The following is a 24,363-nucleotide window of genomic DNA, read 5'->3' on the forward strand; positions in this document are numbered from 1 at the left end:
AATGCAATCAATAAATCCAAAGGCTGAAGGTAATGGGTGCACAGCACGCATATAATATCCATCCAGCGTGTAGACCAATCACTGCTGTACCCATAAAAACCCTTCAGTCAGAATTGATCCATTTATGGACTGTTTTCCATGTAGGTTCCTGGGGGTCTGACAATTTGCTTTGCCATAATTACAGGCAGTGAGAAGCACTGTAATCAGAACTGCAGCAGGACACAGACCTGTCAGGAAAAACACACATCGCATTTCTGTCCTGTCGCAGTCCTGCAGTCGCTTTAGCCCTTCCACACGCACACACCATAATGCAGCTGGATCATTCTGAAAAATGACAGTGTGTGCCAAGATAAGCGCTTCCCTTAGTAAGCAGTGGGTGCACCAGGGATAGGGACACCCAGCTGTTAAGGTCTTACTTGTTATTGTTATTGAATGATGTAATCCATGGACTCTCAGTGGCTAGCCGTGTTTACCACGGTATATCCAGAAGAATAGTACGTATAAACAAGCTTAGCTACTGCAAGGCCTCTCCAAATGCATGTTTTACATACATTTCACCAAAATTTACTGTACCATGCATCTTATGTTCACTGAATGAAGTTGGTTCTACATTTGAGTTGCTTTTATTGAGATTATATTTTATAACTTGAATAAGACTGATAATACTGGAGTCCCATTTGAGGTTCCATCCATCTTGTTCCCTGTGTGTTCTGGGATAAGATCCTGACTCACTGTCACCCTGTAAGGGAAGGATGGACGTCAGTGCTTTCACTCTTTATGCTTTCAGTATTGAAGCAGTCAATTCGCACATGTTATTCTGTTCTCCTTCGTGCACTTTTGCATACAGTACACCAGGGTGTCCTCACACTCGGTATGGAATATTCAGCAAGCCAATGTCCATGGCGTTATCCCATGTGTGCAGTTACGCAGCTAACAACATTGTAGGCTACATGCCAGCGTTTTAGCAGGAGCTGCGGGCTCTGGGTTGGAAACTGAGGTCTCTTTGCTGAAACAGCTGGGAAGTATGGGTATGACACTACTCTACAAACCTGATAATGCTCTACTGATACAGAACTGTACAGACAGGAAATGTCTTTCAGTTCTGATCCATTACCGATTGGATATACTTGAGCACATCACGGCGTACTGGCTGTGTGTGATTATGAGAAAAGTGATATAACGTTCATCCTGTACCTGGAATAATAACTTGGACATTACTGCGAACTACACATTATCGGTCCCCTGCGCTGATCCGACTTTACGTCAGGAAACAAACACTCATTATACGTAAGTGCTGACGCTCCGCTTTCCATTAGACACAAACGCAAACGGACTCCCGAATCATGTCAAGAGATCAGTAACTAAACTCTACCCAGTTTTATATTATCATATAAATGATGATGTTATGAATTCATTTGATTCGGTTTGACATATTCAGGTAAAAATTCCTGCAAGGACATCGTGTTAAATATAATGTAAATGATTCTTATGCATCTAATGTTCAAGCCCTTTAAATTTTACTTTGTTATTTTTTATTTTTCTATGCTGTTTTATCTGGCATTTCCGCCAGCAGTAACAATAAGACAATAATAAAACGGCTATTTCACCGTAAAAGAACAACAATAAAACTGTAAGAGGGCGATAATAAAACGGTAATAAGATGTTAATATGATTGCGTCACATAGAGCAGGCGCGGGGACCGTGCACGCGCCGGAACGCCATGAGCTCGAGACTACGACGCGCGTGTCAGCGCGCGCTGCAGCAGCACTGCAGTGGCTTCTGGTTGCATGGTTCCGCGTCCCCTTCTCAGTCCGGACAGTAGCGCCGGCTTCACGGCCGTAAACTGAGATGAGTCACGAATGAGACCTGCAAGATGTCTTTCAAGGTAAACGCCACTTTCCCTTTACATTCTTTTTCTAATGCCCTCGCAGGTAAGTTTCGAATTATTTGGACGTGACGGCATAACGCATGCATGTACACATTATGGTCGCAATCGGTGCTTTAATATTATGCAAAAAATTGTGTACTACAGGGACAGTGCAGGGTGGGGTATTGCTGCGGGGTGGACTCCGACGGAAGGGAAATATACTGCCTGACCTTCAGTTATGGGATGAAATAATGCGAGAGTCTGGCGTTGATGTACTGCTGATCAGCTAAGAGGCTTCAGAAGAACTGCTTATATAAATTAATCATCTGTAGGCTGAATTTAGCTCTTAACATCTAAAGCCGTGAAATCTGGAAGGAATTTCGCTGCAAGGAAGGCTGAATTTTCTGCCAGACAGAGGGAGACTGACATAGGGCAGTTTATGTTAACTCACATACCTGAGAAACACATAAACAGACTTAATTACATATAATTACAGTACCAAATGTCTCTGTCAGTAGTACTCAGAGTACTTGTCACCGAACAGAGCCTCATTACTGAAAGTTTACGTTAATCTGGGTTGTCTGAGATTGTCCCATGTTTATATTGCACAGGTCTGTAACTTAATCTGTAAATTAATCTTAAATGGGTTACTAGTTACTGGTATGTCTTGCAGAAGGAAACCCCACTGGCCAACGCAGTGTTCTGGGCGGCGAGGAAGGGGAACCTGGCATTGCTGCAGCTCCTGCTGAACAGTGGGCGGGTGGACGCCGACTGCAAAGACAGTGTAGGGACGCCGCCCCCGAGAGATACTCCTGAGACATAAGAGGGCGCGTGTGAGTGAGCGTGCATTAGCTTCAGAGTGTTTCATCACGTGTGCACTTGTGCATGCGTCCATATGTGCATGCATGTGCATGTCTGCATGTGTCCGCCTGTGCATATGTGTTTTTGGATGTATGAAATAGGGAACTTTAGTTTTAAGGAAGGTATTCAGCGGAAAGCAGGCAATGATGTTTTCTGAAGAATTGTGGGGTTTAACTACAATAATAAAACACTGCCATGAAAAACAGCTATACCTCCCTGAAAATCATATAGTTTTCTTTACTTTATTGATTTTTTCCTACAAAAAAAACATTTTTTCCTTAAGAAAAACATATAAAGGGCTGGCTCTATAATTCAGTTTATTAGAAACAGTAAAGCAGAATATGTTTTTATTTCTTTAATCTGGAAAAGTGTTTTAAAGCCATCAAAAACATCTTTCTTCCCTGAATCTGTTTGTACTGTCTCTCTCGATGCAACACAAGTGACGTTATAGTTCTTGCCAAATTCAGACTGAGACATTATTGACATTTTCTGAAGAGGGGTGCAGAGTATTGTCTGTGTGTAACTTGAGAGATAACCAAGGATCTACTGGGAATGGGGAAAAAATAGCACTGACCAGTAAGAAACGTTGATAGAGCTTTACCAAAATACATTTGTTGTCATAGGCACCACCACCAAAAATTCAGGAGATGAGAATATTGAATATGAATATTACACTTAAATTACAGTAAAAATGAACAAAAACGTTCCAATCTAATGGAAACAGTTAAGAATTTAGCTCGCTAGCTAAATATGAACACATTTTGCTTTGTAGAATGTGTTTTAAAGAACCAGGTGTGTGTGTGTGTGTGTGTGTGTGTGTGTGTGTGTGTGTGTGTGTGTGTGTGTGTGTCTTGAAGTGAGAGATGACATGCAGATGTCAATTAATCGTGATGTCATTTCCTTTCCAGTATGGCACCACTGCTCTGATGGTTGCCTCCTACAGTGGCCACTACGACTGTGCGAAAGAGCTGATCATGCAAGGGGCTGATATCAACTTACAAAGAGAGGTAGAGTTTGCCCTGGGGGTGTTTTTGCTAGGAGCCATAGGCAGCCTACAGGTTACTGCATTGGATCCTTGTCTGTGAGCTAGCAGCTTAAAGTCTCTGTTATGGGACCTTTTCGTTAAACCCTGAATTTGTGATGGAGGAGCTTGGTGGGATTTCCATGCACTGGCAAACAGGAAGCAAGAAAGTAACCGAGTTAGATGGAGTCTAACTGTGCTGAACTAGTCGGGTTCCAGAAAGCACAGGGTCATCAACCCACGGTAGGCTTTGTACCCTAAAATTTCCCTTCCCTTGTCATCATCCTCTGATGGAGTTCCTCATGTCTTCCAGGTTTAATTTTGACAAAATGTCAAACTGATTAGATCCTAACATCGGTTAGAGCTCAAGCTAAGATAAAAAAGGCCTCTGAGGCCGTTTGAATTTTTTGCCATGAGCTTGGTGACGCCATCAGTGTTTGACCTTTTCAGAAAAACTCTCAAGCCTCGCGTTATCTGGGCAGTTCATGGAGGACAGATAGACATATTTATGTCATAAAGCTCAGAGACTCTGAATCTTCTCACGTGATGCTAAAAGTGGGTTCCATGTCTTTATAATCCTGTTTTACTCTCTTCAGTTCATCTATAAAAGTTAAAAAGACTTTTTTTCAGACTTAAGAAGCTTCGGGCAAGTTGAAGCACATTTAGAGCAGAATAATCCTGAGTAGTAGTATGACAGTATATGGGACTTGACCCCACATCCTTCTGAGTCACAAGACCATGTTCTTAACCATGACGCCACCTGGCTGGCAGCAGAGGAACACGCTTATTGTGTGGTGTCTTTTTCAGTCGGGCGCCACGGCTCTGTTCTTGGCCTCGCAGCAGGGCCACAACGACATTGTGAAGCTTCTCTTTGAGTTTGGGGCCTCCACCGAATTCAAAACCAAGGTACCTTGTTGGGGGAGGAGGGTAAGGAGGGTGCCTCAGAAATGCATGTGGTAGGGAAAAAATATGTTACAGAAGGGTGGGGGCATTTTCTTCCTGACACTGTGAGCAGTTCAGGTAGCAGCTCCATCTTCGGCAACGGCCTTTAAACTCACCAGGGTGCCGTGAATCTGGCTTGGTGAGCTGCAGTGTTTCGCTGCATCAATGTGTCTCTGCAGGATGGCGGCACAGCACTGTCAGCTGCATGCCAACACGGGCGATCCAGTGTGGTGGAGACACTGCTGAGGAACGGCGCTGGCATGCACGACCAGCTGAATGTGAGAGCTCACCGCTGTGCCTTGTGCTGTAACCCCGCCTCCACTCCGCCCTGTGTTGTAACCCCGCCTCCACTCTGCCCTGTGTTGTAACCCCACCTCCACCCCAGTCTATGCCATAACCCCACCTCCACTCTGCCCTGTGTTGTAACCCCACCTCCACTCCACCCCAGTCTATGCCATAACCCCACCTCCACTCTGCCCTGTGTTGTAACCCCACCTCCACCCCAGTCTATGCCATAACCCCACCTCCACTCTGCCCTGTGTTGTAACCCCACCTCCACTCCGCCCCATGCCATAACCCCGCCTCCACTCCACCCCATGCCATAACCCCACCTCCACTCTGCCCTGTGTTGTAACCCCACCTCCACCCCAGTCTATGCCATAACCCCACCTCCACTCCACCCCAGTCTATGCCATAACCCCACCTCCACTCTGCCCTGTGTTGTAACCCCACCTCCACCCCAGTCTATGCCATAACCCCGCCTCCACTCTGCCCTGTGTTGTAACCCTGCCTCCACCTCTCCGCACGCTGTCTTTCCTCCTTTGATGGTTCATCCCTGACAAAAATGAGTGAATAACACCAGAGGACAAAGATCACGTTTTTAAGGTGACAAAGGGACAAATGTGTCAGCAGATAGGACCGGCCCAGAGTAGTGGATGTTGGACTGTTATGAAATCATAGTGTTGTTTCTAAAATGATCATTTATCTCCTTTGCATTGCAGTAAATGAACTGCAGTGTTGGATTACAAGGCATCATTTGTAATTATGTTTGTAGTTATAAATACAGAAATGCTTCAGTCTGTGAAAAATGAGACTTGTGAAAATATGTCTACGAAACGCAATAAAAAAGACAGCTGTATCTGCATCACCCTGTACCTGCTATACGCAGCCGGCCTGCATTGCATGCAGGTCACCGTGTGACGTCTTTCTCCGATGCCTAACATGGCCTCACCTATGTTCCTTACTAAGGATGGAGCCACACCCCTTTTCCTCGCTGCCCAGGAAGGTCACTTGACGGTCATACGCCAGCTGCTGTCCTCGGGGGCCAAAGTGAACCACCCGCGAGAGGTATGAGGCACTGGACCATCAGGGCAGGAGGTCACCTCCCACCTTGACCCCTTCAGACAAATCGGCGTAGCCCTAATATATGCAGACCTCCTCACTCACAAAAAGTCACAAAAAGTCTGATTGTCTTCTTAATTAATTTGCGAACACTTGTATTTGGTTAGTTTTGTATTTTACAGTTCTATAAATTGATATGTTTTACATGTTTAACCTCAGTGTTATATCTAGGGCCGGCCCACAGCATAAGCGACCTAACTGTCTACATAGGGCCCAGCATGCACCAGGGAGTCCCCCATCTGATCAGCCTGTGGGGTGTGTGTGCGTGCGTGCGTGTGTGTGTGTGTGTGTGTGTGTGTGTGTGTGTGTGTTAAAGCAAGGGCTCATAATTCAGATTTTGCTTGGGGCCCCAAACAGCAGCTTTCCTATGCTTTGGTTCCCCACTTTTGCCACCCACCATTCCCCCCTCCACTATTTCACAGGATGGTACAACCCCACTCTGGATGGCTGCCCAGATGGGGCACAGCGAGGTAGTGAAGGTGCTTCTCCTGCGGGGGGCAGAACGTGATGCAGATCGAAAAGTAAGGTCCGCGCCCCCACCTCGCACCTCATGCAGTGACTGTGTGCGGTCCGTACCCTATTATGATGCGTTTTCATGGTCTGTTTTCTGAGGCCCAAATGTTATGTGGTTGCGTCTTCTCAATGGCCAGCCTAAATCACATCACCAACTATTATATTTATAAATGTTGTATAACCCTTTGATATTAGATATTACTGTAATCTTATACTCCTACATCACATATATCATATACGTAGTACCTGTCAAAAGTCTGGACACACCTGCTTTTAATGCATTTGTCTCCGTTTTAACTTTTATTCACCTCGTAGTAATAGGAGTCGAGGCAGTGAAGTAATACACATCATATATTGCGATGACCAAGGAAAGTGTTCTCAAATTTCTTAAATTTTAGATTCAACAAAATAGTCGCTTTTTGCTTCTATGACAGCACTGCAGACCCTTGGCATTCTTTCCAGCAACTTCCAGATGTAGGCACCCCTGGACTGCTTCTCCCACAGTCCCGAGGGAGTTTCCGCACGTTCTGGGTACGAGGTGTCAACCTCGATTTTACTCTTCAATCAAACTTATCCCAAACCAGCTCTGTAGGGTTTACATTGAGGGATTGTGGGGGTCAGTTCATCTGTAACAGCACTCCATCTTTTTCCTTGTTCACAATATAATACAGTACTTACATAACCTTGAGGTTTGCTTAGGGTTGCTTTCGTGTTGAAAAACAAATGATTGTCAGTAGGTGTTTCCAGACTGTTGACTAGCACTGTATGATACATATATGCATTGCATGTTTTCTATTCCAGTGGTTCTGAACTGGTTTAACCTCAGGAACCACATTTTTTCTTAGTCATTATGTCATGACCCAAATTTAAAAAAATTGAACCAAATTCATTTCCCAAAAAAAGTACAGTAATAGTAAATAGAACATCACACACTGCTTCATGCACTGTTAAAAAACAAAGTATGGAATTTTTTAATCACACACTCCGTGACCCAATGAAAATGGTCCTGCAACTGACATTTGGGTCACAGCCCTCCTCCCCGCCAGCTGAGAAATGGAGTTCTGTACTTTACTAAATTATCCCAAGTCCCAAAAAATTATATCATTTTCTCATTATAATATAGACGCTCCTCAGATTATGATGATCTGTGTTACAATATTTCACATTTGCGGTGGATATGATTATCCAATAAATTACATGAGATATTTAACACTTCATTATAAAACAGGGTTTGTGTTAATGATTTTGCCCAGCTGTAGGCTAATACAAGTGTTCTAAGAATGTTTAAGGTAGACTAGGCAAGGCTGTGATGTTTGTTAGGTTAGGTGTACTGTATTAAAGTGCATTTTCGCTTTATGGTAATTTTGCTTCATGATTGGTTTATCGGAACATAACCCCATTGTAACCTGGGGAACGTCTATATCTTGTCCACACAGGATAAAAAAAAGCCATTTTTTGGTACTACGTGGGCTCCTTATAATCCAGATAGCACTATACCAATAAAATCGACATGTCATTAATCTTGTCCAGATTATCTTGGATTATAATCTATTGCCCAGGTGTGTTCCTGCTTTCTGCGGGATTATTACTATTAGCAGTAGTAATAGTAGTTACTCCATACTGCCAGAACAGTACTCCAGCACTTGCCCGGAATATAATCTAGCGCCCCGGCGCATTCCCACTTCCGACAGGACGGCTCCACGGCCCTGTTCAAAGCAGCCTTTAAAGGACACAATAGCGTGGTTGAGGAGCTCCTCAAGTTCTCTCCTTCGCTCGGCCTGCTCAAGGTGAACAGTCCTTAAGATATTAGCCATGATTGCCCTGCTATGTTACTTGTTAATCTCCATAACCCAGCAGGTGGGCTTTAATGTATATCTTTCTGTTTGAACCAGAGTCAGACTTGAATATCTCCCATAACCAGGGTGTCCCTCCGTCGTTGTCCCCCATACAGAACGGGTCGACGGCGCTCCATGCCGCAGTCATGGCTGGAAACTTGCGGGCCGTGGTGCTTCTCCTGCGCGCCAATGCCGACCCCACTTTACCAAACATGGTACGTCCAAGGCTGAACGGGCCGATGCTCCAGGCCATCTGAGGCCTGCTGCAACCCTATGGTGTTGATTCAGACAGAAGCCATCGATCAAACCAGAATGCAGCACATCGTTTCTGAGCAGTGCTCAGGCCTATAACAAATATGTCCTGTAACAGCGAGATACGGAGGAAATGGGTCATCGCTGTCTCCAGGCATGGAGTATTAATATTATAGGGGCTTATGGCCCCATGACTATTCAACAGGAATGATGTTAATTAATGATGCCAGGATATGAAATGAAATACAAAGGCTCAGGCTCTTCTCCTCCTCTTTGGTTTCATTCTTTCTATGGAGGAATCCACACACAATTCATCGCTCTCCTTTTAACTCCGTTGTCCAGTTTACTTAAATTTTAAATTTTCTGTCATTCCATCACTGCCTGTCCTAGTTCGTGTCAGGGGCATAATTAGAGATGAATGGATGGGGGGCTGAGTCTTTGCTAGGGGGGCCGATGGCAAACTTATGTGTAATATAAAAAGATATTCATGACTTGTTAATGCTGTCTCAGCCTAGTTAATAAGCTGCACTTTGCTGAGTTATAAATAAATGACAATATCGGTCAATCTTACAATCAAATACACAGCTAAGACCCTGAATCCTGACCAGCTGAGTTGATTACAGTAAGATTTAATTAATTATAATTTATTTTGCAGAACAAGGAGCTGCCAGCAGACCTGACGAAAAATGAGCGCATCCTGAGATTACTGCGAACTCGGATGGTTGATGGGGGTTGTTGATGATCGCCCCCCCCCCACCCGAATGATGCAGGAAACATGGAAGAAGAAGGACAAACCTCAGCCATACGTCATGGTGCTTGCTTTCTGTTGCGGCTTGGGAAGCCAAGGATATTAATCACAATATATGCAAAAAGAGGGTATATTTCATTTATAGCACAGAGCTCTTTGCGGCTACAATAATGTCCTTAATCTTGCTACTTCCATGTGTATCTTCTAACCTTTTTTTTTCTTTTAATATTCTTAATTTGTTTTCTTAATAATTGTTTTCTTCTGGTGCTTTGTATTTGTAAATATTTTGCAAAATCTCATTTCTGCATTTATAATAAATGTGAAACTACATTTCTGGACTAAAATAAGTCATATATGTGTAAGTTGTTACCAAGTTTTTATGAAACAACATTTAACTATGCGTCTTAAAATGGACATTTGTACCGTGATATAAAATAATGAGAACAAATGCACGCCAAACACAGCAACCGTAAAACGGTTTTATTGTGGAATTTCTTTAAACACTACAAGCATGGGCCCAGAACACTCCCAGCTTGGGTCTCTGTAATTTGACCACAACCAAAGGAAACTTTTAGAATTAATTTACATTCCATTCATTATTGAAATCATTTACAGAGCCTTTCGCAATGTAGTTGCCCCAAAGGGGCTAACAAACAACCAAACCATAGTGGCGGTTAAAGACGTACCAGGTAACGCCAAATCTTAAGATCGTAATTCTGTATTAAAAGAACAATGTCAGTGCTCTGAGTAAATATTTCAAACACTGGCTTTTAATTATTTTCCCTGTGAACCTAAGCTGCCGTCCACTTGCAGTTTGTCGCGGCTGGACCAGAATGGTACTCCACCTGTGGATGCGCAGGATCGCACAGGAGCCCAGCTCCTCGACCGCCAGTCGGGGCAGTGTCACTGACCAAGACCGCCTTCGAAATTGATAGGATTTCGGGCAGAATACGTTTTGTCATAAGGCAGTTTACTGAAATGAGAGTGAGATCAGGTCTATCCGAATGGAAGAGTCATCAGATTTTTGCGTGCCGTAGACGGAAGTGACATTTATAGGTTTGCCGTGGACGCGGAAGAGTCCTCTTTCTTGCCAAGCCATTATTCCGATTATCTGAAGGGTCCAAAGTAAATAATTAATGATAACTAAATAATTTTGAGGCTGACGTGTGGTAGGATCGGGGCGTCCCATAAATTGTTCGTTCCTTAACCAGCACCCATGGCTGCGACCAAAAATCTACAGGTAAGTTACGAGGAAAACATGACATCTGCTTCTTTGTTGGGCCTATGTTTAAAAAGCCATGTTTTGTTGCTGTATGATATACGTACTTCAGTCAGAAACTCAAAAGGCGTCAGTTCCCGCAATCGAAATATAAAATCTATTACCAAGCACACTTTTCGCGAAGTTTGAAGGCTGCCGAGGACCTGATGGTTCCGGATCAAGCAGCTTATTTTTTGCTCGTTTACAGTAGAGTAAACAATGAAACAGGAAACGGGCTGCTGTGATTTGTCTTTATCTGACGCACTGTGGTTTTATTGGAGTTTTACGGCTTGTGCCGATCATTTTATCAGTTTTAACTGATGCGGTTTGAACGCCATAAATTAAACAAAACTCTTAGTCAGTGAATAAATCCAGTAGAACCACACTGTATAGTTCAACAACAACAATAATTATTATTATTAATAATAATAACAGTGGTCTTTGGACCCATAATAATAATCGGTGTGTGTATCCAACGCCCAGGACGTCTACTACACATTATTAACATACTGTTGTTGAAAGTAAAAATATCTGTGGGTGATGAGTTAGACTGTACGTCTTTGTATTCTTTCTGCCCGCTGCTCTCTTTTCATACCGTGCTTTAATGGGCTGTTGTTTTACAGAAAGCTATAGAGTTGGCGAGTAAGGCAGCAGATGAGGACAAAGCCAAAAACTACGAGGAGGCGCTGCGCTTGTACCAGCATGCCGTGCAGTACTTCCTTCATGTGATCCAATGTAAGCGCTCCCGCACCTTCCAGCGTCTAAAGGCGGGCTTTTCAACCTTTCCTAAACCAGGGACCCCCCAAAGGGTGCGTAATCCGTCGCTATTTTAAGAAACCTGTCTGGGCACCGTCTACAACACACCAACGGACCTCTCGTCTACGCTGAGTGTGTAAAACGGCCTTTATTACCCTTTAACCTGCTTACATTACTAAATAACAAATGATGTCAGTATGCCTGGTCATTTAAGAGCGGTAAAACTAGAGCCAAACATTTGATGAGCACTAATGATAATTGACTGGCTTTGTGCACCCCAGCTTGGTTCCACGTGCTGTCTGGGATGGGGTCCAGGAGCCCTGACCAGAATATGTGCTTAGGAGATGGATGATTTTTCTGCTTTCTCAGATGAGACAGCTGGTGAGAAGGCCAAGCAGTGCGTGAGGGCCAAGTGTCAGGAGTACCTGGACAGGGCGGAGCAGCTGAAGACGTTCCTGAAGAAGAAGGAGGGCATTCCAAATGCAGGCAAACAAGCAAGCAGCAACCAGGCAGATGACAAAGGGTACGGCTAAGTATCCCTGTCACACACTTTCAGTGAGCAGCCAAGTATTATAAAACACAAGATTGCCTTATTCAGTAGACACTTTTGAACAAAGCAGTGTACATGTGAGTTAAGTTTGGAGTCAGACAGCATCCAGTAGCAGTTAGGTTTGAAGTAGCAGTTAGGTTTGAAGGCCTTGCTTAAGAACCCACAATAACTCTGGCAGCTTGGGGATTCGAACCCTTGACCTTCTGGACATGGGCACAGAACCAATTACTGGAAGGTTGGATCATGTTCTCCACATGTTTTCGCATCTTGATGCGCTCTGCTTATTTTCCCATTAAAATCCTGCTAACCTTCTTGTGTTCTTAGAAACAAGAGCGATCAGGTTGAAGATCCAGAGAAGAAGAAGCTGAAGGCCCAGCTGCAGGGTAACCATACTTCCCCCGTCTGCCATCACCATTCTGAGGGTGGAGGGGGGCTGCACCCACCTTCCCAGTATGACGCGAGCTTTTCACAGGAGCCATCGTCATGGAGAGGCCAAACGTCAAGTGGAACGACGTCGCCGGTTTGGAAGGAGCCAAAGAAGCACTGAAGGAGGCCGTCATCCTGCCCATTAAATTTCCACACCTATTCACAGGTATGGGGGGGGTCACTTAATACTCTGGAATGTCTAGAAACATGGCTCCAAAAAAAGAGAAGAAAATACCTGCATAAGCTCCTCTGATTAGTGCTGTATAAGAGCACCATCCATATGACAGTGTAAGGACTATATTATGGTGCTGTTAAACCGCTGAATTCCGTAATGCGTGCATGTGGGCTGGGGGGCGACAATCGGGCTTCCTGAGTGAGTTCCCAAGGTGTTGGGTGAGATGATTGATCAGTTGGTCGGATTGATATTTTTTTGCCGTAGGGGCAAACATTTTGGTGTGGTAGGCAACCCTGGAGGAACGTTATCAGCGGAAACATTGTATGCTCCTTATGTCCTGTGGTGGGAACAATTGTTGATTTCAGTTTAATTTTTCTAAAATGTGTTTAAAAATGCAACAATTTTTATTTATTTTTTTACTTTCAAAGTAAAGTACTCATTTGATAAACTCCAGTGGTTTCTGGGGGGGATCCAGTTTATGTAGGAAGATTATTATATGTCTTCGAACAATTGACCCTGTTCAGCAGTTTTCCCAGGTCTCCCCTAACTGTACTGTAAACTATGCTTAGCAGACAGCAGTTATCACAGTCACTGGCAGGGCTGCAGACCCTATATGCTTCTCGGTTCATTTTCAGCCAGCTTCCGGTGTCCTTGCTCACCATGAATGACCCTTGTGTGTGGATGTGTTTGCGGCACCCAGGGAAGCGAACACCATGGCGTGGTATCCTGCTTTTTGGGCCTCCCGGGACAGGGAAGTCGTACCTGGCTAAAGCTGTGGCCACGGAGGCTAACAACTCCACCTTCTTCTCTATCTCGTCATCGGACCTGGTGTCCAAGTGGCTTGGGGAGAGTGAAAAGTAAGGATCATGGTGCCCTTGTTTGGTCGTTAGGTAGCCCACTCGCTCTCCTCTAAGGGATCCCTTCTGTGTACCTGAAGTTTGTACAGATGATTTGAGCCAGGAGTGGGGCCATAGGGGGACTGACTGATTGGCGCCCCCCCCCCCGTCACTCACTGATTCAAAGTATATCACTGGCTGATGATAAAGTTGCCCCCTCAGTATGAATTATAGTCCCTCTTATGCCGCTCACCTTAAAAAAATCCTAGTCTCCCCTCTGCCCCCTAATAGGTTCTGTACTAAAATAAATCAGATGCTGTTTTGTAGATGCTAGCATCTCCTGATGAGTTGGTTCCCTCTGGGGTGCACATCCGGTCTTTTGGCCCTCCTCCAGTTCACTCTCTCTGTGCCTCTCCCCCAGGCTGGTGAAGAACCTCTTCAGCCTGGCACGGGAGAACAAGCCGTCCATCATCTTCATTGATGAGATCGACTCGCTGTGCGGCTCACGCAGTGAGACTGAAAGCGAGGCAGCCCGGCGCATCAAGACTGAGTTCCTGGTCCAGATGCAGGGTGAGGAACCCAGACAGACCGCAAGCGCAGACTGAGCCTTCGCCTTGTGGCGGGGTTGGATTCATACTGACAGTAATGTGGATTCGTGCCCAGCACACGTCATGATCGGGGAAGGGAAACCCCTAGATCTCAACGGCACCATCTGGAGTCGAGTTGGCAGAATTCTTTTTAACCCAAAGTGCTTTCTGAAGGATGTTTATGAGTTTAATTAAAACATGTTAAGATGGTAAATGAAGTATGTGTTGTGCTTGGTGTGTAATCAGTGGCTTATGGTGGTGGTTATTATCTGATTAACTCAGGTGTTGGGAACAACAATGAAGGAATTCTTGTCCTGGGAGCCACGAACATTCCCTGGACGCTGGACTCCGCCATCAGGAGACGGTAATGTCCACCAGTATTTTGAAATGATCTGGAGATGTTCGCCCCAGTGAATTCTATCCTGGGACTTCTTCCTCCAGTTATCAGGTTACCCTACTTTGCATTGACTGAGCAGCAGGAGATAACTGGAAATGGCACTGTGATGAAACACACACATACGTGACACTTGACTGTGTGGTTCAAGGTGTGATCAATCTGGTCTTCTGGGATGACCCCTGAGCAAGACATGAGTAAAGAACAGCCTGACGAGGTGATGTGGTTTTAAGATGGCCCATCTGTTTATGGGGGCTTTTAGTGAAATGTCATGACGCAGTGCTTTGCAGATGCCTGTAAAGCAAACTTGGGGGACTTCCAGCTTTCCTTCTACCTTCAGCTCTTACCTGCTTAGTGAACTAATCAGAAGATTAGTGCAGGATTTATGAACACCTCTTGATATGGTTTTCCTAGGCGAGGTTCCCTCACTCTGTTTTTAGATCCAAAGTAGATCCTGAAAATACCTGGCAAACCTCCCCCACACCTCTGAGGCCCAGCCATGTGCCGCAGGTTCGAGAAGCGCATCTACATCCCGCTGCCTGAGGAGCACGCCCGCTCCGCCATGTTTAAGCTGCACCTAGGCTCCACCCCCAACAGCCTTACGGAGGCCGATTTCTCGGCCTTGGGCCAGAAAACAGAAGGCTACTCCGGGGCGGACATCAGTATTGTGGTGAGGGATGCGCTCATGCAGCCAGTACGGAAGGTGCAGTCCGCCACGCACTTCAAGAAGGTGCGTGCCCAGAGTGTGTTTCACGCTGTGAGATATGCATGCTTTTCACAACGCACTTATCCTGTATCACTTAAAAAATTAACAACTACCTAACTAATTAGCTCCTGTAGCTCAAAGTAGAACGCTGTGCTAGTAATGCAGTGGTGGCAGGCATACATGCCAGGAATTCAGGGGCTGGATCCTTCGAAGGACGTGGTCTATGTAGCCTTTGTAGGATGTGTCCTTTGAAGGTCCACACAATGAATTTTGGGATATGTTATGCTGTCTAGAAATGCGTCGTTGTTTCACCGAGTTACGAAGGATCCACCGGATGAACGCATTGGGTTTTTGAAAGCAACCTTCTAGGATCTACTTTCCTACCCTCACCTATGGTCATGAGCTATGGGTAGTAATTATGCAGTTACTGGCATGCTATGCATTGCACCATGCATATGTGCAAATAGTGTCAATTAAAGTGTATTTGTGTATTTATTTTGATAGTGAATGTCGTAACTTCAGTATGTTTGCCATGGAATGCATGTATTTCATTAGCATTTAACCGTGACACTATTTTAAATGGTTCCTCAGTTAGTATTAAACCAATAGTGGCTGTTAATAAAGAGAGCAACATCAATTTTAAAAGAGCTGTCATCTCCTTTATTGAAATGACCCACACATTTGCCACAGTATGGTTATTTAAGTCTGGGTCCTCTGCATTGAAAATATTCTGTGCCCTTTAGAATTGTAGCGTGATAGAACAAAGTGGCAATGTCATGAACTATGTGGCAGGTTGTTCTCGTTGAAGTGTTCCATTTTGTTTGGTCTGGGTGTCATTTTAGGTATGTGGCTACCTGTAGGGTTATTGGGCAGCAAGTGGAGAGAAGGTTGAAGTCTCAGGAAGGAGCATGCTTTGAACATTAACCTGAATCCCTGAAGTAAATTATACTGCTCCATCGAATCTGTCTTTTTGCAGTAAAACACCATCTGATTGTTAATAAACAGGTACGTGGGGCGCCATGGAACAACCCAAACGAAGTGGTGGATGACCTTTTGACCCCCTGTTTGCCAAGTGACCTCAACGCCGTAGCAATGACGTGGATGGAGGTCCCTGGAGAGAAGCTGCTGGAGCCAGTGGTCGACATGGTGAGTAAATGTCAAACCGCCACATTCATAGAATTCAAATGACATGTTGTAATGTATACCAACACTAGAGGGTGCCAGATGATGTTTGCTCTACTTATCTAACACACCAAGAACAACTGCGGTAGTTTGTATACTTGGGGAAACTTGGTGTTTCCTGTTGAGTGACTTATCGCTCCTTTGCAGACGGACATGTTGAGGTCCCTCTCAAACACCAAGCCCACGGTGAACGAGCAGGACCTCGAGAAGCTGAAGAAATTCACAGAGGACTTTGGCCAGGAGGGCTGACACACGGTAGTGATTTGCCCAAACAGACGGATGCTCTCCTTCCGTCCATCTCTCCTCTTCCTGCCTGACCTGCACTCGGTTCCATTTTGGAGTTTCCTAATTGCTCTCAGAAGGGCTTTGGCCTCGTAAAACACTCTGTTGGGAAAATCTTTAGGGGATCAGATTGGCAGGCAGCAGCGTGTAGGGATCTTTATGGAATGTTCTTAGTGGTACACTTGTGAGATCTGAACAGAATGTGTGACAGGGCAAACTATGATTTGGTTAAGTATTTTATTTTCCACTTTGTATTTTTAATGGGCTACGGTGTGTGAATTTAAGGTCTTTTTATATTCAGCGTGAAAAAAATCTCAAAATAAGATTAAACACAATGTGTCTGGGTCACTTCTTCCAGCCTGATTATGTCTAAAGCAGGCTCCCTTCCTCATGGTGGGGCTCTCCCAGAAGCCAATGAGATAGGATATGGTGTGGACATCTGGACAGCATGGCACAGAATAACATGGACCCAAGCACAGAGCATTTTACATTGTTAAACCCGCAGCTTATATAATGGTGTTGATTTTGCCCTTGGAGCAGGGGATTGTCTGTGTGTGGTACCCACGTGTGGAGGACACCACCTTCCACCTGAACCCTTGTACCTGCCTCATCCTGTATGTGTAAATAAAATGTTGATCAAACCTGTCTTTTTGGGTGTGCCTCACTGATCAGGCTGCTGTTATGCCTCCGTATGCCCCCGGTGGCCATTTTGAAGGAATCTCATGTGCTGTAGGTGTGATCGGTGTACTCAGGTATGTCTTACTGCAGGGAGAAGGGCTAGGTGCTTTCTCGATTAGTCTGTTAACATCCGACTCGGGGCCCTGCTATTTTATATCTCTGCCATATTTGTGTAAAATAGATAATAAATATTTCCACTTGCCACTGTGTCAGAGCCGTATATACGCGTGCGCATTTTGGTTTGGTGTTCTGTAACTAAAATATTTCGGCAGTTGCCTTTAAGAAAACGACGCACTTTGCGTTTCCCGCAGTTTGGAAGTGCCCGCGAGCGGTAGGTCGTGCTTGTAATTGTGTCTCCTTTTAGAAAATTGTTTACTTTTATCGATAGTTTTGTTGTATTAAAGTACATGTACCTGTACGAGTTTAAATATGGACTGAGTTTTGTGAGGTTGAATAATTGGATATCCATTCTATCTGTTCTGTACCTCGGCCCGTAGGCTATGTTGCTAGACAAGTAGGCAGCCACCAAGTTATGTGTGTGTGGTAAAGTGATTGTTTCTGTATTTCTAGAACAGTGCTGTGATTGCAGTGTTCATCTTTTCACAGGGACATATTTACACTAATTGATATTGCTATACAAGTTTGCGGAGTTTGGAACTGCCCTCGCAAGCAAACAGTGCTATCATTGCAGTGTTCTTTTTACAGAATAAACCAGTTCGATTAGGAGTCTTGAATTGCGGTGCACAACACAACGCAAAATCACACCGGTTACATTTGCACTAAATGCCCTAATGAGCAGGGATATATACAGAGGTGGGGGGGCACAGGGGAATTGGTGCCAGCTGAAAGCTGATAGGTCCCTGTAGTGCCTCGTCCCCAGTCATTGGCTGATTCAAAACATATCGCTGGATAATAATAATACTGGCCTATCTATCAATTACAGCTAGAGTTGCCACTCGTCCCATATAATACAGGATCGTCCGGGTAATACCGTAGTTTATTCATCAAAAGCGGGATGATCCCGTATTATAAGGGACGTGAGGCAACCCTAATTATACCCTCTCTTATGCCCTCCCACCCTAAAAAACAGGTTCTTCCAGTGGTGTTTCTAGTTATCGAAAGGACCAGGGGCTAAGTCAAGTTTACCTGGGTCTTGGCTTATTTTTTGAAGGAAGATTGGTGTGAGTGATCGAACATAACGACGCCCATAGATTGGCCCCTGCTTTTGAGAAGCACCTTTCAGCTCAGTCTGTCCTTCCAATGCCCCCTCAGGATGAGGGCATAAGAGAGGGTATAATTATTCCTCATGCCTCCCGTGATGTCTGGGTTTGTACTGCTCCATTCTCTCATCTTCCATTGTTATGCTCCTTCCCTTTCCACCATTTACCGGCTGGCGTTTTTGCGTGGGAGTGGTGTCGACCCACCGAGCGCGACTCTGCTCAGAGTGCCTGCAGCACAGCCATGAACGAGAAATCAAATCGAAAAAGTTTGAGTTTCAAACTGCTGAAGTTGGTTTAAATGCTGCCCATAGGACGTTATAAATCACCGATTCAGGGAAGTTCCATTCTCTGTCATGGAGGGGACTTCCCTTGTCTTTCCCGTGTTTTTCTTACTCCCGAAGTCTGTTGTCCATAAAGCTGCTCCGTCGCTTATCACAGATCACATATGGGTTAAATGCAGAGAACACATTTCGTTGTTGTGCACTGTGAGCTGTGATGTGTCAGCAATGACAACTAATCACTAAATTCTAATATCCTTTTAAGTTACACTCCAGCACAAATCACATCTTTGCGATGGGTGTTGATATGTGTGGCAGACTGCACCTTCGCATTTGGCCTGGATTCTCTCTAGGTAATCATTTATCGGTCGGCCAAGGCGGTTGGGAACACAAACTTTACGCCTCCTTTTTAGCTTTTAGGCTAAGGGCTGGAAGCATTATTGCGTCGATCATTTAAAATCCAATTTGGCCCCAGTTAGCGAAATGTTTTTTTTTTCTGTGCTATGATGAACTGCCTTGAAAAAGACAGTTAAGAAGTTGACATCATTATGATTTAGACCTTTTTATGAAGAACCATAAAGCACTATCCTGTAGTCTTTCTGGCCCACTCGCCCTTCTGCCTGTGACGTCTCTCCTGTACGCCCTGCTGCTGTACCACTGTTCATCCTGCTATCTGAAGCAGCACCAGCACCTGCCTGCCCCCCACTTAGAGACACTAATGTTAAAATTGTGACAGTGTGAACTGGGACTTCGTCATCTTGCTCATTTGACGTCCTCTGCCGGCCCCTGGAGGATGGGCTCCCCCTTTGAATCTGGTTCCTCCCAAGGTTGCTTCCTTCTGGGGAGTTTTTCCTTGCCACTGTCACCGCTGACTTGCTCATTGGAGGCTTTGGGCAGGGAAGCTGTAAAGCGCTTTGAGACGATGTAATGTTGTGAAAATCCACTATATAGATAAAATTGAATTGAATAATGTGGAACAAAAGTGGAGAAACTGGCTTGTGTCTGCCAATCAAGAAAAGCTTATTATTCTATTAATCTCTTTTTATTCCTAGATATGTACAAGTACCTCGTTTACCTTGGGATGTGAACCTATACCCTTCTGATCACAGCATCCTAACCCACTGAACCACAGGTATGGAGTCCCCAATATGTACACAGTGGTCTCCATTGTTTGGAAACCTTGACTTGAATTTCATACATATATGCAGATGGGTGTTTGTGATATCAGTGACGCTGGCATGTAGACTTTTACAATGTAACTATAAACAACAATCGCCTGGTGCTGAACTATGTCCACATGGCAAATAAAGTAAATCTTATTAATATTACATGTGCCGTCTAGTCAAAGTTGCAGCCTGCAGCACAAATTAAAGGTTCATAATGTAATTCAGTATAAAACTATACTGTAGAGGGCAGTAAAAGCCTTGCTCACTCATTTTCTAAATATTGGGATACCCCATAGAATTCCAACTTTTACCACTCATTTGTCAAAGCGAAACAAAAGATATATTTATCCATTTGTTATATAATTTTTCTGTATACATACTGAATAAATTCACCAAAATTAACTTTATTTCTGCCTTTGGTAGCAAGTTGATGTCTTTAAATGTCAGGCCATTCTCAAGTTATTTTATTCTTTTATGCATCTATCCCCCCATCCATTCATCAGGAATATTATCCTTGTTTTGCCCACAGGGGAGCCTAGAGCCGAATCCAAGCAGCATAAGGCAGATAGCGGCGGAAAACAAGAGAAAGGATTTCATTCTTTCAGCAGATTTAAAATACTGTATTTAAATGTGCAATATTATTTGCATATTGTCTGTATAATGAATTAACCACCAATACATTATCACTAAATTTCATCCTGTTTCCATTTCATTAAAACGTTCTCTTAGTTTCCTAGCTTGTCTTTGAGCTGTTATTTGTCTGAAAGACATAAGTAAATAATTTCAACAATCCCCCCCCCCCCCCCCCCGAAAATTCCCACAAGCAACAAAAGCTTTTACGCTACGTGTAGCTTCTTTGTGTGTCAACGGCCGCTCAAGCAAGATGCTTAAGAGATTAAGACAAATCCTTCCACCGGCTCTCAGCACGCCACGATTATGATTATACATGTGAAAACGCATAGCAAACATACAAGCAGGAGACGTAACATAATACAGATCTAACAGATATTATGGAATACATCAGGAGGATTGGTTTTGAAAATATAAAAGGATTTTTTCCTTTTCAAAATGTCATTTACAGTGCAGTTAATTTTCTGTGTATCTGAAACAGCAACACACTGACTTTACACTTGAGTTCAGGTAAATAGTGGCTATGATATGAATTACCTGTTTTATTTATACTGATATTGACAGACCTGTGATTCCCATAGGATACAGCCACTTAAGATTATAGTGGGGTGGCGTCATTTATTAATGTAAATTATTGTAATTGTTTTTATAAGGCGACAAAAGATGACGTCATGTAACAGCGATAAAGGAAACCTGAAGTAGACACTTTGCCGCTTATTAATCATTACAGGCAGCAGGATAATCCTTCAAAGCATCTTGTGTAATTAATCATTTAATATTCTCCAGATAAGACCATAATCAGGTTGTGCTGAGTAAGGAAAACGTTTCTAGCTTTTAAAATATTAAGTATTAGTTTCTGTAGCGCCTGTATAAGTAATGTCATGATTAAAGGGCAATTGGATTCGATTTCTCTAAACGGTAAGCATAATTAATGAAGAAATTCCAGCCAGAAAGTCCAGTGATTAATAGTCTGTTCACATTTGTGAATAATTTCTTTTGAAATGTAACATAAAAATTGAACACCTACTTTTTAGTAAAATGATTTCATAAATGTTTTGGCATCAGCAATGAACTCTTAACAAGTAAGACAAAAATCTAAAAGAAATACACTTCATGGAGCCGCTCGTACTGTGTTGTACTTTGATGTAAACACGCTTTGTCTCCCAGGATTTCTGGTGTTACGGTATTCCCAGTAGTTCTCCCCGCAGTTTACCACAGCATGCCGCTCATTCATGACACGGCTGTCATTATCTCGGCCCCCGCACATCCCCTATTAACGTCGCCCGACAGCGTTTCTGTTGGTATCCCATTAAAATAACCGACAAAGGGGTGGGGGTGACTTGCTCCCCTCCATTGTTATGAGATCGACTCGGGGAGTGGCCTTGTGCCCCCCCCCCCCCAAATCATCCCTGCATGCTCAGAAGAAAAAGCACTCTTATTCACATTACGGCAGGCAAGCATACTGTTATCCGCTCTTCGACGAAGCACATCCCAGATCGCGCTTGTGCCTGGGTTAGATTTCATGGGGCTATCTCTACCTGCCTGGACTTGAGACCCTGATCTCAGGTTCTGCCTATGGGGGGAAAAAAGTATTTTTAAGCAAGAAATCCTCCATTCTGTATGGTGAATATAGTAGGTAAGCCTTACAAGCAGGCTGTCGGGGATACAGCATGTAAGGGTGTTGTGAGATTTAGAAATTCCGTTTCTGATTAGGAATTCAGAGAGGGAGCCTTTGATGTGGGGAGATATACTCAAAAAGCAGCGTGCAGAGACGCATCGTAAATGAGCTAACAGAAGTAGGTAAAAAAAATCACATGGTATTAAGAAAACGGGAAAAATCCAGCTACCGCATTAACCCCTCGCGCTGGATCTCCGTGCAGTAAAAGCACAGACAGCCCGAGCTTCGAGACTGCGGTTCAGTGCGGTCCCTGTCCGCATATCCCCACCGATACTCGGGAAACTTGCTCAGCTGCACGCCATCATGAAAAACGTGGCTGCTCCACGTACTATTCTCGGCTACAATCTCAGGCAAAACGCGCCGATCACCTAGCCTACACCAAGCACACGAACATTTGAAACTCGCATATTTTGTATTAATTTTTTTTTTCGAGGAACCATTCAACGGAGCGGTCAAATGCTACTTTATTAGTAAATAATAATCCGCTGTAATAAAGTAGCGAACGGGAGGCGATCCCCATCTCAGCCGCGGGAAACGGTCCGTCGGAGCGACAGGTCCTCCAACACAGAGACGGAAAAAAATGAATGGCGTGACGCAGAGGAAATACCTCACAGCATAAACCCGTAACAGAAGCCCGGAGTCCGGGCGAGCTCTTCCAGACGATCGTCGGTGCGCTTCTCTCTCTCCCTCTTTCACTCTCACCCTCCCTCTCGCCGAGGTCGTGAGCCTAATGACTGTATAGTGACTTGGGACTTGGAATTTTCTCACAACCTTAAACGGGTTTTCAAATTGGACTTTCCTTGTATTTATTTTTTTTCTCCTCATGTGGATGGAATATAAATGCATGTCGACAGCTTGTCTGCTAGCTAATGCGCTCTCTTCCGTTTTTCTCTCACACGGCAAATGTCAGAGGAGTAATTTAACCCAGAAAGGGAAGCAACTGTTTCGGGCAAAAATACACATTACAGAATCTCGACCTGTGTATCCAAGCGGGCACTGTACTTTCTAAAGGGCTTGACAATAAGGAGGATACATTTCAAACGATACCGGGAAACTACTTTTCCAAGGATTTTTCTGGTTGCTCGAAGGGGCGTATCATTAACCGACATCGGGCATTCCTTGCGGATTTCGCTTTTACTGCGCTGGATTAAATTTGCTCCATACAGTAAGTTATTTAGCTGCTGAAAGTTACCGCGATCTGGCGGGGACGCGTATGCGCGCACACTCCCCATCCTCACCACCCTAGGTATTTCACCATGTTTGCATATTTATTACATTTGCGGCGGAGATACATTTTAGCGCCTTACTTGTATTTAAACATTTGAATGCGTATTCTTGAGGAACAGGAAGAATACCGCACACCTCCAAATGTCTGAAGAATTGCAGAACCAATACCTTACAAAGAATATCCTCCGGTGATCCCAACAGCGGATTATAAAAATAAAAAGTAATTGATCGAAATTAATAGGGGAAATGAATTCTGTGTGATAAATTAAAAAGGAAAAATTGGTTTTGTCGGACCAGTTTGAAGCCGTGATGGCTAACGACGTCCCATACGACAGTCGAAATATTGTAGAGATCTATATATACCATAAACTGCTGAAAACGGGCTATGTGTGGGAATTCCAGCCGGTCGGGGACACCGATTCTCCCAATAATGGATCAGTGGACTCCTTTGCTGCCGGCTCTCAAGTTTTGGCACGCCGGTCCCAAGCAGCTGCCGCCGGCGGAGAGGACGCATCGCCTGTCCGCAGCCGGACGCCCAGGTCTGATCCACACGCCCGGCTGCACAGGGTCTTGCGCGAAGCGGGGGACGAGATCGAGAGGATGTTCCAGCGGGACTTCTCAGAAATGCACGAGGAGCTGCACATCACGCCCAGCACGGCGCAGCGCCGCTTCACGGCCGTCATCGAGGAGCTGTTCAGCGATGGCGTGAACTGGGGCCGTATTGTGGCGTTTTTCGAGTTCGGCGGCACCATGTGCGTGGAGAGTGTCAACCGGGAGATGACGTCCCAGGTGGATAACATTGCACACTGGATGACGGAGTACCTGAACGGACCGCTCCATAACTGGATCCAGGAAAATGGTGGCTGGGTATGTCTAATTAAATTAAACTATACG

At 44.5% G+C, this 24,363-nt stretch overlaps 3 protein-coding genes across 6 annotated transcripts in view; all 3 read left to right on the forward strand.

The window, feature by feature from the left end:
• Positions 1-1,022: 1,022 nt before the first annotated feature.
• Positions 1,023-9,770, forward strand: ankrd29 (ankyrin repeat domain 29). 4 transcript variants are annotated; one of them, XM_049014191.1, is made up of 11 exons: positions 1,023-1,438; positions 1,686-1,885; positions 2,541-2,700; positions 3,637-3,735; positions 4,557-4,655; positions 4,871-4,969; positions 5,940-6,038; positions 6,515-6,613; positions 8,297-8,392; positions 8,557-8,655; positions 9,348-9,770. In XM_049014191.1, the coding sequence occupies exons 4-11, from the start codon at positions 3,655-3,657 to the stop codon at positions 9,429-9,431; spliced, it is 756 nt and encodes a 251-aa protein (XP_048870148.1). In that variant the 5' UTR covers positions 1,023-1,438; positions 1,686-1,885; positions 2,541-2,700; positions 3,637-3,654; the 3' UTR covers positions 9,432-9,770. The 4 variants fall into 4 exon arrangements, with proteins under 4 accessions (XP_048870148.1, XP_048870140.1, XP_048870128.1 ...); XM_049014171.1 differs by having other exon boundaries at positions 1,025-1,438; positions 2,541-2,651; XM_049014177.1 differs by having other exon boundaries at positions 1,025-1,287; positions 2,541-2,651.
• A 430-nt stretch (positions 9,771-10,200) lies between these two features.
• Positions 10,201-17,237, forward strand: LOC125742230 (vacuolar protein sorting-associated protein 4B-like). The gene is made up of 11 exons (XM_049014056.1): positions 10,201-10,680; positions 11,322-11,433; positions 11,824-11,977; positions 12,329-12,387; positions 12,477-12,596; positions 13,306-13,462; positions 13,863-14,011; positions 14,311-14,392; positions 14,933-15,152; positions 16,134-16,274; positions 16,458-17,237. Exons 1-11 carry the CDS (start codon positions 10,657-10,659, stop codon positions 16,557-16,559), a joined length of 1,320 nt encoding a protein of 439 aa, XP_048870013.1. The 5' UTR covers positions 10,201-10,656; the 3' UTR covers positions 16,560-17,237.
• Positions 17,238-22,040: 4,803 nt separating this feature from the next.
• The window catches only part of bcl2a (BCL2 apoptosis regulator a), a 38,991-nt gene continuing 36,668 nt past the window's right edge, over positions 22,041-24,363 (forward strand). Inside the window, exon 1 of the mRNA XM_049014216.1 lies at positions 22,041-24,336. Coding sequence (XP_048870173.1) covers positions 23,779-24,336 — 558 coding nt within the window. The 5' untranslated portion in view covers positions 22,041-23,778. The remainder of the gene's footprint in view (positions 24,337-24,363) is intronic.

The sequence above is a fragment of the Brienomyrus brachyistius genome, chromosome 1 (genome assembly GCF_023856365.1).
Source record: "Brienomyrus brachyistius isolate T26 chromosome 1, BBRACH_0.4, whole genome shotgun sequence".
In the NCBI taxonomy this organism is placed as follows: Eukaryota; Metazoa; Chordata; class Actinopteri; order Osteoglossiformes; family Mormyridae; genus Brienomyrus; species Brienomyrus brachyistius.

What these genes read in the sequence shown, in the direction of transcription:
- ankrd29 (XM_049014171.1), top strand. An exon ending in CCACCGAATTCAAAACCAAG is followed by an intron (nt 4,656 to 4,870) that starts GTACCTTGTTGG and finishes GTGTCTCTGCAG; the next exon opens with GATGGCGGCACAGCACTGTC. An exon ending in AACGTGATGCAGATCGAAAA is followed by an intron (nt 6,614 to 8,296) that starts GTAAGGTCCGCG and finishes CACTTCCGACAG; the next exon opens with GACGGCTCCACGGCCCTGTT.
- LOC125742230 (XM_049014056.1), top strand. Translation starts at nt 10,657, where the DNA reads ATGGCTGCGACCAAAAATCTACAG. An exon ending in GCTGAAGGCCCAGCTGCAGG is followed by an intron (nt 12,388 to 12,476) that starts GTAACCATACTT and finishes AGCTTTTCACAG; the next exon opens with GAGCCATCGTCATGGAGAGG. An exon ending in CCGCCACGCACTTCAAGAAG is followed by an intron (nt 15,153 to 16,133) that starts GTGCGTGCCCAG and finishes GTTAATAAACAG; the next exon opens with GTACGTGGGGCGCCATGGAA.